The 16,939-nt window shown below is 44.2% G+C and overlaps 1 protein-coding gene across 1 annotated transcript; it reads left to right on the top strand.

Annotated features, from left to right (window-relative positions):
- Positions 1-379: 379 nt before the first annotated feature.
- On the top strand, positions 380-13,053 carry chst12a (carbohydrate (chondroitin 4) sulfotransferase 12a; the record flags this gene model as incomplete). The annotated part of the gene is made up of 4 exons (XM_083779757.1): positions 380-802; positions 5,692-5,844; positions 11,108-11,287; positions 12,486-13,053. The coding sequence occupies 4 exons, from the start codon at positions 380-382 to the stop codon at positions 13,038-13,040; spliced, it is 1,311 nt and encodes a 436-aa protein (XP_083635883.1). The 3' UTR covers positions 13,041-13,053.
- Between the last annotated feature and the right edge of the window lie 3,886 nt (positions 13,054-16,939).

The following is a 16,939-nucleotide window of genomic DNA, read 5'->3' as shown; positions in this document are numbered from 1 at the left end:
TCATAGTCACCTTCCTCTTCCCTCCCCACACCCCCCCCCCCCCCCCTTAGTCCTTCTGGGAACAAACTGTCTGCCTGGCACCATGCTAGGGCTGGGCAATTAACCCCAAAGATATAGAACCAATAACCGACTTTAATCAACATGTCGGTCTGATTGACCCCGTAAACCCTGCATCAGACTTAATTGCACAACGATGGTGCCGCACGGAAATAGCGAAAATAGCCGATCTACAACAACAAGTGTAGATCTGCTATTTTCACTTGGAACAGTCGTCCGTTGATAATAATCGCCACCGCCGCGTTTCCCGAAAAGTCTGAAATAATAATCGCGCGTGTGGGATTTTGAAGTCCCGTCGTCACATCGCCCCTGGGAAAACGCCATGGGAACGTCCAGGCTGTTCCGTATCTTCATGCTGCTGGGCTCGGCCTTCATGATCCTCCTGATCATCCTCTACTGGGACGACGTCGGAGCCTCCTCGCACCTCTACCTGCACACCCCCGTCTCCCCCGGGCCCAAGACCCCCCCGCGCCACACCCCCCCTCCTCCTCCTCCTCCTCCACAGCAGCAGCAGCACCGTCCCCATCCCCAGACCTCCAGGACGCAGCCCTCCTCCTCCTCCTTCCTGTCCGACATCGACGCCTTCGTCAACCAGTTCCTGGAGCCGGGGACCGGCGAGCCCACGCCGGAGAGCGGCGCCCCCTCCTCCGCCAACCAGTCGGAGCGGGCGGAGGAGCGCTACGTGCCGCGGCGCGAGTGGAAGATCCACCTGACGCCGGTGGCAGCCGAGCTGCGCGAGAGACAGGTTGGATTGTTATATTAACCCATTCTGACCTGAGATCGGATTCATACGAGGTTTCCACTGGACACACACTGGTCTGATTTTAATGTGCGGTACACAAGCCCTGTCTGTCTGTCTGTCTGTCTGTCTGTCTGTCTGTCTGTCTGTCTGTCTGTCTGTCTGTCTGTCTGTCTGTCTGTCTGTCTGTCTGTCTGTCTGTCTGTCTGTCTGTCTGTCTGTCTGTCTGTCTGTCTGTCTGTCTGTCTGTCTGTCTGTCTGTCTGTCTGTCTGTCTGTCTGTCTGTCTGTCTGTCTGTCTGTCTGTCTGTCTGTCTGTCTGTCTGTCTGTCTGTCTGTCTGTCTGTCCGTCCGTCCGTCCGTCCGTCCGTCCGTCCGTCCGTCCGTCCGTCCGTCCGTCCGTCCGTCGCTATCTCTTTGTTTTTATCTGATACAGTGAATGCAAACGGTAACCTCCGTATACCGTAGCTTCCATTCGCTCCACACTTCGCTGTGTATCAATCTGTTGTAGAGCTACAGTATATAGTCACATAACTTGCGCGTGTGGATTGGGGAAAACATTTTCATCCATAATGTAAATACAGGTGCGAATATTATATTTCGTCTCGGCGATCGTGCTCGGCTAGATTTCGCTGCCAGCTCAGCGCGATAAGAAGACAACCATTTAACCCAGTCTTCATCAGGTTAAATATTTATTTTTAAAACCCACAGACTTAACCACTTTGAACCTGACATTCCTTTTGGGCGTGGCGAAAACGGTCAAAATGTTGTCAAAAGTAATTGAAAAATAATATATCTACTCGATCTACACATGTTATGAGCTTGTCGATTTGGGTATTTCCGCTACTTTCGAGCAACACCGTCATATGCTTATATAAGTAGTTCATTTGTCATTTATAAAAAACACAGCAACGATTGTGTGAAGTTATGGTCGGCTTCAGAGTTGAATTGTAGTGATAACTAAACCTTCCTGACCGGACAGGAGCAGAGACGGCTCCTCCTTAAAGAGATGTGTAGTGATAACTAAACCTTCCTCCTTAAGGAGATGTGCAGTGATAACTAAACCTTCCTCCTTAAGGAGATGTGTAGTGATAACTAAACCTTCCTCCTTAAGGAGATGTGTAGTGATAACTAAACCTTCCTCCTTAAGGAGATGTGTAGTGATAACTAAACCTTCCTCCTTAAGGAGATGTGTAGTGATAACTAAACCTTCCTCCTTAAGGAGATGTGTAGTGATAACTAAACCTTCCTCCTTAAGGAGATGTGTAGTGATAACTAAACCTTCCTCCTTAAGGAGATGTGTAGTGATAACTAAACCTTCCTCCTTAAGGAGATGTGTAGTGATAACTAAACCTTCCTCCTTAAGGAGATGTGTAGTGATAAGGGACTGATCGTTATTTATCCACCAGGGGGGGGTGGTGCAGATGTGATTTAATTTTTTTATTTTTCCTCATCCCCCCCCAGCCTCCAAATATTTTTTCGGGACCCCCCTTCAGGGACTGGAAGAATATATATGACCCCCCCCCCCCATACACCATAGACTATATTCATTTTATATTCACACCAACAGTATAGCAGCATAAAGTAAACGCTGATCGTTTATTAGGCGGCCGTCTGGGGTTCATTTGGTTCCATATCTGTCATTACATTATGGTCAACACTCAACACTGATATACCATTGCATTCTTCCAACTAAATATTTAAATATGCTCCAAAATAGCATATGCAGACCTATAAGCTCACAACAACACGCTGATGACGCGACGCAAATTTGTGATCTTAGATTGGCTATTTTTGAGGTGAGCCTCGTGCGTAAAGTAATTCTAGCTAAGCTGCCAAGGCAGTGGGCACCCCTCGCCTCTGTGCCCAAGCCCAGGATGATGAAAATGAATGAATGCTAAATAAATACATGTATGTCACGCAGTCGCATACCATAATACTACAGCGTCATACTCCACAGAGAAAAGCACAATTTGCGCAACACCATGCGTGGCATCAACTGCCTGCTCGGCTCATTTAGCCAGCCAGGCACCACCGAATAGTTTAACTCTTTATAGTCTATATAACCAGTACGCAGACAAGAGTAGGCTACATCATTGGCACCGGCCAAGTACTATTCTCTGACTCACACCAACATTGCAAGGGGCACAGTGCGCAAAGATGCACATCACGACCAGCCAGCCCTACCTTTTAAATCAATGAGCGTCTGTCTCGTCTGTGCTTTTCTCCGCCACCATGTCGACGATGCGTTGTCCAAAGACGGTTGCGTCTCTTCCATCAAAATATTCCATATACCATCAACATAAAGGCAAGGTGTTTCTGTGATGTTTTTCTACTTTCTATTTGGATGAACTTGACGTTCACAAGCAACTTGAGTCACCAACAGTAACTTGTAAGAAGCCTTCTAAGGTTATATCGTTACGTCATCCACGACCTCAGCCGCGACATTATTATTATTATCATCTCAGTCTGACATTCTCCTGACTCGGTGAAGCGGCGCTGGGTGAAACCGAAACACCAGCAGCAGCGCTGGTGCTGCCAGTCTGCTTTCCACATCTTCCTCCTCTCTGACACCGACCGACAACACTCGCTCTTTTCAGTGCAAACACCGTGGTTCATAACTTCAATTTTTTTCCGCTTGCATTATTCTACTGGAAATGTCATGAGACATGAACGGCGCAGAATCAATCTATCTCGCGCCACCTTGTTTTGAACTGAAGTGGTTACGTCAGTTACTGAGTCAGACCTTTGCTGGTAGAACAGATCTACAAGCTAACAACGCGCCACCAAGCAACGCGTTGTTAGCTTGTAGATCTGTTCTATTTGCATGTGCAGTTGCGCACACATGGAAGATACCAAGTACACTCTCCACACAGGGTAAACTTTATATAGATAGGAGTAAAACACTATGAAAAACAAAATAATCTAAACATTTTTTTAAATACAAAATTCAGCAAAATAAAGTTGTACAACCTCCCCCAAGCCAAAATAAAAGAAAACAGGCTCAAAAAATAGTTTAATGACCTCCCCCTTTTTTGCACCATACCAACCTTTGATAAATAACGATCAGTCCCTAACTAAACCTTCCTCATTAAGGAGATGTGTAGTGATAACTAAACCTTCCTCCTTAAGGAGATGTGTAGTGATAACTAAACCTTCCTCCTTAAGGAGATGTGTAGTGATAACTAAACCTTCCTCATTAAGGAGATGTGTAGCGATAACTAAACCTTCCTCCTTAAGGAGATGTGTAGTGATAACTAAACCTTCCTCCTTAAGGAGATGTGTAGTGATAACTAAACCTTCCTCCTTAAGGAGATGTGTAGTGATAACTAAACCTTCCTCCTTAAGGAGATGTGTAGTGATAACTAAACCTTCCTCCTTAAGGAGATGTGTAGTGATAACTAAACCTTCCTCCTTAAGGAGATGTGTAGTGATAACTAAACCTTCCTCCTTAAGGAGATGTGTAGTGATAACTAAACCTTCCTCCTTAAGGAGATGTGTAGTGATAACTAAACCTTCCTCCTTAAGGAGATGTGTAGTGATAACTAAACCTTCCTCCTTAAGGAGATGTGTAGTGATAACTAAACCTTCCTCCTTAAGGAGATGTGCAGTGATAACTAAACCTTCCTCCTTAAGGAGATGTGTAGTGATAACTAAACCTTCCTCCTTAAGGAGATGTGTAGTGATAACTAAACCTTCCTCCTTAAGGAGATGTGTAGTGATAACTAAACCTTCCTCCTTAAGGAGATGTGTAGTGATAACTAAACCTTCCTCCTTAAGGAGATGTGTAGTGATAACTAAACCTTCCTCCTTAAGGAGATGTGCAGTGATAACTAAACCTTCCTCCTTAACACTTACAGCACGTAGGACGCCTGAGAACGTCATAGGATAGAGTAGAGTAGAGTTCAAATGACGTGTGAGGACGTCCTAGCGACATCCCAGCGATGCGGGGCGAGATATTAATATTCAGAATTTTTCCTATTTATTTTTTTGGCATTTCGCTTTTCGCTTGCCGTATGCTAACGCTCAGTGCAACTATTAGCTTGTTATTGACTCCCACGTTAGCGAGACGGAAAGAATGACTCGTAGCTCCTAATCCAGGGCGCTCTCCGTGGTGATGAATAGAGCGATATGCTGGCGCTTATTTTCTGCTCCTCATCCGTCTCTCCCGCAAAATATGAACGCTTTTTGGAGCGTAAAACAATATATTAAGATGATCGGGGATGTTGAGGTCACTTTGTAAAGTCAACTTTTTTAGGAAAGTGTTTCCGGTTCATGGCTTTCAAAGTAAAAGCGATCAGACACCTCCGGTATTCTATAGCCTATATTTTGAAGGCAGTCGGCGTACTCAATGTGTTAAGGAGATGTGTAGTGATAACTAAACCTTCCTCCTTAACCCATTCTGACCGGGCACCCATTTTGGTGTTGGCATCATGTCGTGCTTTAGCTATTGAAAAATAGCAGATCTACAAGCTCATATCGCGCCACCGAGTGGCGCGATACGAGCTTGTAGGTCTGCTATTTTTGAAAAAAATCGAAGAACGACTGACATTTTTAGAATCTGATCTCAGGTCAGAATGGGTCCATCAGACCAGTGTGTGTCCGGCGGAAACCTCGTATGAATCTGATCTCAGGTCAGAATGGGTTAAGGAGATGTGTAGTGATAACTAAACCTTCCTCCTTAAGGAGATGTGTAGTGATAACTAAACCTTCCTCCTTAAGGAGATGTGTAGTGATAACTAAACCTTCCCTAACGGACAGGAGCAGAGACGGCTCCTCCTGAAGGAGATGTGTAGTGATAACTAAACCTTCCTCCTTAAGGAGATGTGTAGTGGTAACTAAACCTTCCTCCTTAAGGAGATGTGTAGTGATAACTAAACCTTCCTGACCGGACAGGAGCAGAGACGGCTCCTCCTGAAGGAGATGTGCAGCAGCGACGGCTTGGCCTTCCCGGGGAAGAACCGCTCCTTCGATGACATCCCCAACAAGGAGCTGGATCACCTTATAGTGGACGACCGGCACGGCATCATCTACTGCTACGTTCCTAAGGTACAGTACATCATCTACCGCTACGTTCCTAAGGTACAGTACACGTACAGTAGCCACGGCATCATCTACTCTATATGTCAGTCGCTCTCAAACATTTTCATGTCAAGAACCCCCAAAGATATCATGTAATTGGCCGCCGACCCCCCATCTGAAAATATGTTGTTCCAGGGACCTCCCCCCCCCCAGAAGCAAAAAAATTGCTCTGAAAGAATATATATTCAAAGATTTGCGCCACATTTTCACGATTTTTCCCCCCAAAAATAGCAGATCTACAAGCTCGAAGCGTGCAACTCGGTGGCGCACTATGAGCTTGTAGATGTGCTATTTTTCAATAGCTAAAGTATAACGTAGGCCTAATGCTTTAAAACACCAAAACACGATTCATCTGGTAGTGAAGGCAGACGGTTTACAGTGAAAAAAAAACAATGCATGGATTCCTCGTCTCTCCTGTCAAAGCTCCCTCCTGCGTGACACATTTATCTCGCATAGCCTCCCTTAATCTGATTTAAACCAGAAACAAAGCATCGCTTTGATTATTTCCCCGTCGAGGATTGTTCCAACTTCTACCACAACAGCACAACGTTACGGAGCACTGCGTCGTCGGAGCATCGATGCGTCTCTCTTCTCCAGATAAGTCCCGGGGCTTGTATATGCACTAACATAACCCGCGTGTGCCTCAGGGCTGCACGAGGCAATAAAACAACCTCATCCTTCTGCACCGGAGCCACCTCGTTACATTTTAACTCTCACCTTTTAAAGGACAATTCCATACTAAAAGGCTTTCTTACCTTTTTTTGTAGTTGTTACGTCCCCACCAAAGAGGTCTAGGTGTTATTTTGTGCAAAAGCTCCTTATTGGCTATTTCCCCTACCATAAGCCCTACATGAATTGCATTGAATTGAATGGGAATTGAATGGGGCTATGGGGTGTTGTGCTAATTCGCTTATTTCCATCGCTCAAAATTATAATTTCTTTGTATATATCCTCTCTTCATAATGTAAATAATATCCCAAGCGGCACACTTTACTACTTCTTTTGATGGAAATAAGCGAATTAGCATAACACCCCATAGCCCCATTCAATTCCCATTCAATGCAATGCAATTCATGTAGGGCTTATGGTAGGGGAAATAGCCAATAAGGAGTTTTTGCACAAAAAAACACCTGGACCTCTTTGGTGGGGACGTAACAACTACAAAGAAAGGTAAGAAAGATAAGAAAGCATTCTAGCATGGAATTCTCTTTTAATGTATTCTGAAAACATGTGAAAACATGTGCACAAAGACCCGCACACCGTCTGGACTACGAACACTTTATTTAGGCATACGTTTCGGTCCAAAGACCTTCTTCAGGCATCTGCTGAATAATAGGAGGCCTCATAGCTACATGCAATACACATCTCTCACCGTAACCCATTCTGACCTGAGATCAGATTAAAAAAAATGTTCTTCTACATCCTGACAGTTTTCCATTCTGACCTGAGATCAGATTCTAAAAAATGTTCTTCTACATCCTGACAGTTTTCCATTCTGACCTGAGATCAGATTAAAAAAAATGTCTTCTACGTCAGTCGCTCTTCGATTGTTCAAAAATAGCAGACCTACAAGCTCGTAGCGCGCCACTCGGTGGCGCGCTATGAGCTTGTAGATCTGCTATTTTTCAATAGCTAAAGCACGACATGATGCTAACACCAAAATGGGTTCCCGCCCCAAAATGGGTTAAGAAATTAGGTAGCATAATGTGCAACCTAATAGGTCGCAGTCTGGAGCCTTGTGCGGCGGCCATTTTGGGTGTGGGAATGAATGTAACGACCATCAGCTGGGCAAGATCTACCCACCGAAAAACAATATTATGCCATTGCTGAAAATATGTACCTGATCTTGGGCTTTGGGATATAGCGGAGCTGGCGTTGCATGTTAAGACAAATACACTTTTGAATGGGAAATTGAGGGGGAGAAATGGAATGGGTTATAGGTAGGATTCTTTTGGATTTAATTTGTAGTTCTACTACAGACAGCAACACTCTTGAAGACAAAATACTTGCATTGTGGGTTTGAGCTGACAGGCCCTTTTTGATGTCAATCAATCAAGTTACCTTAATTCAATTAAGAGGCAGATGTCAAAATATATTTTTTTATATTTAAATTAAATATTCTTTAGAGGTAATGTGGTCTACCTGCACAGCCTTTGTGATCTACTGGTAGATTGCGTCGTGACGCCACAACCACAATACACACAGTACAGTAATAATGACGACTGATTGTCTGAAAGATGCAGGTTTCCTTGGTTTTGCGTCCAAAATTACACGTCTGTAGAGTGTAGAAGAATATGAAACCAAACCGGTTGGTACCATTCGTACACTCTGAGTTATTATAATAGAAATAATAGCCCCACTGTCCCATTGTCTTCCCCCCCCCCCAGCGATTGAATTCACCACGCTATTATATATATATACATATATATATATATATATATACACCATACATATAGGCATCACTATCTTGCTCTCTGGTCTATTTTCTGTAATACCTACTGCAGCTTTCTCCGGAGGGACCCTTGTTTACACAAACGTACGTATATCAGGCTTTGCAGAGCTAATTACCCGTGACTGGTTAGACGGCAAAGCATCTGGCTAGTTCATCACGGAGAAAGTAATTGGGTGTATGGATATACTGTAGGCCCTGTTTTTAACCCATTCGGGACGGGGAACCCCTTTTGGCTTTTAGCTATTGAAAAATATAGCTCTGTGCCGCGCTACGAGCTTGTAGTTCTGCTATTTTTGTTAAATCGTGAAAATGTGTCTCAAATCTTTGAATATATTCTTTCAGAGTGAATGTTTTAAACTCAAAGCTTTGTTTCTGGGGGGGGGGAACAACATATTTTCAGATGGGTGTCCGCAGCCAAATACAGATAATTCTTGACATGGAAAAAGGTTAGAAACAAAAAACATATAGAAACGTATAATTATGGTTTTCAGAAAACTGTTAGGATTTAGAAGCCTTTTTTCCCATCGGCCTCAGGTCTAAATGTGTTAATGGGCCAAATAATGGCCTATAATAAATTAAATTTTAATTGGACGTTGTCGGACACCGTACCACTCCACAGCGTCTGTCGAACATCATGATAGAAATGTCTCCTGCGGGAGTCCGTCTGTCTGTCTGTCTGTCTGTCTGTCTGTCTGTCTGTCTGTCTGTCTGTCTGTCTGTCTGTCTGTCTGTCTGTCTGTCTGTCTGTCTGTCTGTCTGTCTGTCTGTCTGTCTGTCTGTCTGTCCTTCCTTCCATCTATCACCATGGTGACCCCCGTATAGAGAACTCTGCTGCCTTGAACCGGTTGCCACGGCAACAGCATTCAAACGGCCCCAGAGGCCCCCCCCCCTCCTCGCCCACTCCAATCTGTTACCATGGTGACTCTATATAGTGCAAACTTAGGGGACTATTGTAAATGTGTTGCCATGGGGTCCAAACCCCAGTGTGCACCGTTGGTTGGTTCCAACAACTACAGCATTGTCCCGCCCCCGCGTGACTCTGTGACCTCAGTCAGCTATTGGCTCTTTTCCACTGCAACGGGTGAGCCAGAATCTTCCAGAAGTAACCGCCGGAAAACGTTTCCAGAACCTGTTGAAGTCCTGTGATGGTTCTGTTCTGTTTCCATTAACCCATTTAGTCCTGTGATGGTTCTGTTTCCATTAACCCATTTAGACCTGTGATGGTTCTGTTTCCATTAACCCATTTAGACCTGTGATGGTTCTGTTTCCATTAACCCATTTAGTCCTGTGATGGTTCTGTTATGTTTCCATTAACCCATTTAGTCCTGTGATGGTTCTATTATGTTTCCATTAACCCATTTAGTCCTGTGATGTTCTGTTATGTTTCCATTAACCCATTTAGACCTGTGATGGTTCTGTTATGTTTCCATTAACCCATTTAGTCCTGTGATGGTTCTGTTTCCATTAACCCATTTAGTCCTGTGATGGTTCTGTTTCCATTAACCCATTTAGTCCTGTGATGGTTCTGTTCTGTTTCCATTAACCCATTTAGTCCTGTGATGGTTCCATTCTGTTTCCATTAACCCATTTAGTCCTGTGATGGTTCTGTTATGTTTCCATTAACCCATTTAGTCCTGTGATGGTTCTGTTTTGTTATGTTTCCATTAACCCATTTAGTCCTGTGATGGTTCCATTCTGTTTCCATTAACCCATTTAGTCCTGTGATGGTTCCATTCTGTTTCCATTAACCCATTTAGTCCTGTGATGGTTCCATTCTGTTTCCATTTACCCATTTAGACCTGAGGCAGATAAAAAATAAGTAAAAAAGTCTTCTAAAATGATTCACGACAGTTTTCTAAAAAAAAACATGTTTCTAAGTGACCCCTCACCCTTTGTCAAGTCCGTGTTTCTGCCCCTCTTTGCGAAAATCCTCTCTCTCCATCCACTACCATTGAAATAACAGGTTTTTCTTATTTTAAACTTGGTGTCAGTAAAAAGGAACATCACAGGTGCAGCACGGTGGCTGCAGGGCATAGGCCTATCATGTTTGTTTTTCGTTTTTTTCCAAAAAATGATGTTTTAGCAAATTCAACATAACCCAGGACGGAACAACAATGCAGAAAGAGCCTGCTGGTTGGTCAGTCAGGGACCAATCAGAAGGCTGGCAAAGGGTGAATTGGCCCCAGACCCCAATCTCAAAATAGTGCGGCACTCGGTGCGCTTGTAGATCTGCAATTTCTTTGAAAAATCGTGAAAATGTGGTGCAAACCTTTGGACTAGATATATTCTTTCAGAGCAAACATTTTTTACTCAAATCTTTCATTCTGGAGGGGGTCCTTGGAACAACATATTTTCAGATTACATATAATATTTGGGGGGTCCCTTGACATGAACATGTTAGCCCATTCTGACCTGAGATCAGATTCATACGAGGTTTCCACTGGACACACACTGGTCTGATTAACCCATTCTGACCTGAGATCAGATTCTAAAAATGTCAGTCGTTCTTCGATTTTTTTCAAAAATAGCAGACCTACAAGCTCGTATCGCGCCACTCGGTGGCGCGATATGAGCTTGTAGATCTGCTATTTTTCAATAGTTAAAGCATAACATGATGCTAACACCAAAATGGGTTCCCGAGCAGAATGGGTTGGAGATCCACCGCCATAGATAACACGGGTCATGATTTAGAAGGCATTCGTAGAATCGTCCTCCTCGGGGTCTAAAACGGGTCCGAGTCTCAACAACGCCACCTTTCCCTCCTCTGCGTCTCTATAGGTGGCGTGCAGTAACTGGAAGCGGGTGATGATGGTGCTGAGTGAGAGTCTGCTGCAGGAGGGGGTCCCCTACACGGACCCCCTGGCCATCCCCAGAGACCTGGTCCACAACAGCAGCATGCACTTCACCTTCAACAAGTTCTGGAAGCGCTATGGAAAGTTCTCACGCCACCTCATGAAGGTATAAAGGTCTTATTATGACAAACGTTTTCTTTTTTTAGTCACCTGGAATGTTTTAGTGTGGGTCTACTTTTAGTCGACTGAATATCATAAGATTTTAGTCGACTAAATCTACAGTTGATTAAGTTGAACAAAATGTATTTTGGTGCCGTCATAATGGGTTTTTTTCGGCTATTTTCAGCATGCAACTAATTGTAAAATGACTGGATCTCTTGTCCACTAGTCCCTTCCTAACTGACTGGATCTCTTGTCCACTAGTCCCTTCCTAACTGACTGGATCTCTTGTCCACTAGTCCCTTCCTAACTGACTGGATCTCTTGTCCACTAGTCCCTTCCTAAATGACTGGATCTCTTGTCCACTAGTCCCTTCCTAACTGACTGGATCTCTTGTCCACTAGTCCTTTCCTAACTGACTGGATCTCTTGTCCACTAGTCCCTTCCTAACTGACTGGATCTCTTGTCCACTAGTCCCTTCCTAACTGACTGGATCTCTTGTCCACTAGTCCCTTCCTAACTGACTGGATCTCTTGTCCACTAGTCCCTTCCTAAATGACTGGATCTCTTGTCCACTAGTCCCTTCCTAAATGACTGGATCTCTTGTCCACTAGTCCCTTCCTAACTGACTGGATCTCTTGTCCACTAGTCCCTTCCTAACTGACTGGATCTCTTGTCCACTAGTCCCTTCCTAAATGACTGGATCTCTTGTCCACTAGTCCCTTCCTAAATGACTGGATCTCTTGTCCACTAGTCCCTTCCTAAATGACTGGATCTCTTGTCCACTAGTCCCTTCCTAAATGACTGGATCTCTTGTCCACTAGTCCCCTCCTAAATGACTGGATCTCTTGTCCACTAGTCCCCTCCTAAATGACTGGATCTCTTGTCCACTAGTCAATCCTCCCATAGCACTTTATAGAAGGTTCCCCGGTACCTTAGACTTAAATTAATAAATGTTATTTTATATTTTTATATTATATAGTATGTCTTTTTTTTTTAACTCTATTGTCTTTTTTAACTCTATGCCTGACCTTTTACTCCCCTCTTATGTTGATGATTATATGCATACTATGTCATTATGTTATGACCTAACTGTAAAGTACCTGATTTCTGTCCTGCCTGTGAAGCACTTTGAACTGCAACTCTGTATGAAAGGTGCTACATAAATAAAGTTTATTATTATTATTATTCATTTTCCTCCAAAGGTGAAGCTAAAAAAGTACACCAAGTTCCTGTTCGTGCGGGACCCGTTCGTGCGCCTCATCTCCGCCTACCGCAACAAGTTCGAGCTGCGCAACGAGGACTTCTACCGGCGCTTCGCGGCGCTCATGCTGCGGCGCTACGCCGCCGCCGACCAGCCCACGCCGCCGGCCTCCGCGGACGCCGCCTTCGCCGCGGGGCTCCACCCGTCCTTCGGCCACTTCGTGCGGTACCTCCTGGACCCGCGGACGGAGCGGGACGCGCCCTTCAACGAGCACTGGCGCCAGGTGTACCGCCTCTGCCACCCCTGCCAGATCCAGTACGACTTCGTGGGCCACCTGGAGTCGGGCGAGGAGGACGCCGAGCAGCTCCTGCGTCAGCTGCGCGTCGACAACGTGGTGGAGTTCCCCACGTCGCACAGGAACCTCACGGCCTCCACCTGGCTGGACGACTGGTTCGCCGCGGTGCCCCTGGAGGCCCGGAGGGAACTCTACGCGCTGTACGAGCCGGACTTCAGGCTCTTTGGTTACGACAGACCAGACTCCATCCTTAACGAATGACCACGAGCAGAGCACCCACCCCACGCCCCGCCCCATCCATCCATGCCCCAGAGGAAAGACGAGCACCCCCCCACGCCAGCCCCATCCATCCATGCCCCAGAGGAAAGACGAGAACCCCCCACGCCAGCCCCATCCATCCATCCATGCCCCAGAGGAAAGGGCGACAAACTGCTTTGTATGTGATTTGGGGGAAGAAGAAAAAAAAGATGGAAAAAAAAAAAGATGGCACATTCTTACGGTCTTTGCACATGAAGTCCAAATGTTATACATTTCAAGTGCAATGAAACAAATACAAGCTCGTGTTTTGTAATTTACAGATTATTGTTAACTTTAAACTTTAATATTGTCTATATATCTGTCAAAATTACTTTCATAACGGTTTAAGATTTTCTGCATTTCTTTCCACATCGGTCAACAAGATTGTTAGTGGCTCAGAATCCTTGGATAACGGATATGACAAAACGCATAATATATGAACATTTCAGACTTGGCGTTCAAAGACCTTTTACAGAGAGAGAGAGTGACGTAGGCTTTGCAGTGGTGTGCTGTGGTCTAGTCTACTCTAATCTAGTATTCAAAAGGAAACTCTACCGTGAGTATATATACTCTACCGTGAGTATCTGCATTCCTGACTTTAATGTCATACAGAACCATGCCTGTAATTTGTGATGTCACAGGGTTTTTTGTTATTTTTTGTTCTTTTTTTTAGGTCAACTGTGACGTTGCACAGGGCCTTAGTTTGTAGCTTGGAGGGTTCTTGAGAAATCTCTCCGATGTGATGTCGCAGAACCGTTGTAGCCGTATGTGATGTCAAAATAGACCCCCACGGTTATGGTTGCGATGCCGATACTGACGCAGTCGGAACAGGGTCGAGGGACGTTGTTCTTTTTTAATTTTATTTTGGGGGCATTTGTTTTAACACCACGATAGTGAGTTAGTTTTGAAAGGTAGTTGCATATATTTTAGTTAACTTATTTGAATGTGTTAGTGCAATGTTTATGTTAAGGTTAAGCATGTATAGGCCTACGGGATTTTACTATGTCCGACATTTCTTACATGTAAATGTCAACAGTGGAAAGCCTCTCTCGGTAGAGGAAGAGGTCATTCTTCTATACCTCGTAATCAGATTTAGCATTTATAGTTGCGTAATAACATGCTACTCTCACTTAATGAACAGACACACCCGACCAAAAACCTTTTTGCTTCTTGTGTCATCGGTACGTTACATTTCTGTAAGGATAAGTTTACTATTTACTATTACGTCAGTATAATGGTCAATGAGAACATTATAGCAGCTCGTTTTCCTTCCAAAGCATGCCGTTTAAAGACAACTGCCATAGCCTCAAGATATAAGTAGCGTATGTAGCTCTAAGGGGGTAGAGTCGGGGCAGATTCACACTATGGTCCCGCGGTGCGCACCACTCGGGGCACCACATGACAGAGGTTGTGGTAGTTGTGAATGCCGCGTATACCGTTCCTGGGAGCCGATCTCCCAACCGTTCCCGGGACCTGCATGGAGGTATAGTCTCAGTACCGATGGAAGTGTAACTCGGATACGGATCGATGCGTGTGTGAAAGTATTGATTACAGTTGTAACGACTAACGAAGTGTACTCGGGCTGCGGAAAGAATCCAGGCCAACGGGAATCATGGCCAGCAGGGGAACAGGCAAACCGTATTTGGGGAACGGGTTGAATCAAACAGACTCGGTGTGAATCTGCCCTCGAGTCAGTTAGACTAGTGGCATCGCCTGGACTGGACTTAACCCATTCTGAACGGGCACCCATTTTGGTGTCAGCATCATGTTATGCTTTAGCTATTTAAAAATAGCAGATCTACAAGCTCATATCGCGCCACCGAGTGGCGCGATACGAGCTTGTAGGTCTGCTATTTTTTGAAAAATCGAAGAACGACTGACATTTTTAGAATCTGATCTCAGGTCAGAATGGGTTCATCAGACCAGTGTGTGTCCGGCGGAAAACCTCGTATGAATCTGATCTCAGGTCAGAATGGGTTAAGCACAAGATGCTCCGTTGAACTTCAAGGCTGATATCTGGAGAGCGTATACTGTAGCTATATTAGTCTCATCAAGGTCTTCAGAGGAGAATGAGGGAAAAGAGTTGAGTCTAAACAACATTCCTTTGTTTACTTAAAAGAGTGAAAACTTAAAAGTGTCTATTTCTGTGTTGGGCATTTTCCTCAAAGGGAATAGTTTTTTTTATCATTATTCTCCATCCTCTAACATCGTGTTATAGTTTGGATATCATTTGTGTTTTGGGGTATCATGACCTACCCGTTGTGGCAGTGTTTTCAGAGGATCGTGGTTACCTTGGCGACAGTGTTTGTTTCTGTAGTTATCAATGTCGTACGTTTTCGGATGTGTAACCGTGACTAACGCAACACTCCCAGCTTGTCCATAGAACCGTCTGCCGAGATTCAGTGTTTTTTTTGTTGTTGCAAGGATGAGATTTGCTGCCGAGCGCGTGAAATCATACCGTAGCCGGCGGCAACTTAAAATGTATTGATGCACAATATGCACAGATCACTCCATATACGCCGAGGATGTCTTTAGGGGGCCAGTTATAGTGGTGTTATAGTGCAATCATTAGGCCAGTATTAATGTCACAATAAGCGGAGTCTTAAGGTCGATCAAGGTTTAGGTTCAGAATTAGTGGAGTGATGATTTGAAAGAGGCCAGAGGCTCATATGCTAGATGGTCATAGTCGTGGCTAGATACTGTATGTAGCAGTGGGAAGATAAGACAGTGCCTTTTGGTTGCTATTAATGAGACAAAGTTTACACAGCAAAAACAAAATAGTATTTTTGTAAGAGAATTAAACTTTTCACTTTGATCGCCATACAGTGTTTACGTATGATGTATGAACGAGGTGCAGTATATTTGATACGCCGTTGTTCTATAATTGGGCCTCATGTACCATGTGTGGTTATTTTGTGAGAGACCTGGGGAAATGATAGGGATTTATTTAGCAGTCTGGGACTCACCTGGGAATAATATGGTTTTTATGACCAGATTCTCTGTGGACGTTTTTCAATATAAAGAGTTTCATTCCTATTATCCACAATTGGGGGAAGAAGGGAATGTCAACGCACAATATACTGCTCTCTCCCGTTTAAAAAAGAAAAAAAAAGTTTAACCAACAATCTTGAACAACGTTTGGCCCGTTTCGCCCTATTGTCGGGCTTCTTCGTCGGGTTGGGAATTGACACAGAGCTCCGGCTATAGGGTATGATTCCTGATGCGAAAGACCTTTCGATCTAGCATACAACATTGATGCATGCTAGATGTAAGCAAGATGTAAGTGTCATGGCCGCCCCAATGCATTTCCAACGGAAGTCACATGGTTTGACACAACATTTGTGTTGTACGGCTTTCGGCTGTGTTTCGACTGCCCTCCCCCCTCATACAACACAAATGTTGTGTCAAACCACGTGACTCCCATTGGAAATGCATTGCGAGCTTGCGTCAGCTATACATCTCATACCACAAGCATACATCAGTCTGTTGTGAAGGTGTGAGTCAGGCCAAAGTAAACCATTCGGGGCAGTGGTGGAAAGTATCTAAGTACTTTTACTTAAGTACTGTACTACAATTTTGAGGTATTTTTGAGGTTGAGGTTTTGTACTTGAGTATTTCCAATTTCCAGTATTTTTTTTACTTCTACTCCACTACATCTCGGAGCCAAAATTTGTACTTTTACTTCACTACAATTATTTGAAAACTTTGGCGATTTTAATTTTGATTAGAAAACATTATTAGAAATACATTAAAGGTATATTCAGTGATTTCACTCAAAAAACCTTAGGTTTCGTTTTTGGCTGGGACCTAAGCCTTTCATCCAATCAGGATAGAGAGCCAAAAATGAAACCTAAGGTTTTTTG

Source organism: Protomyctophum parallelum, assembly GCF_964188405.1.
Source record: "Protomyctophum parallelum genome assembly, chromosome: 13".
Classification (NCBI taxonomy): Eukaryota; Metazoa; Chordata; class Actinopteri; order Myctophiformes; family Myctophidae; genus Protomyctophum; species Protomyctophum parallelum.
This window is presented reverse-complemented; position numbering and strand designations above follow the sequence as displayed.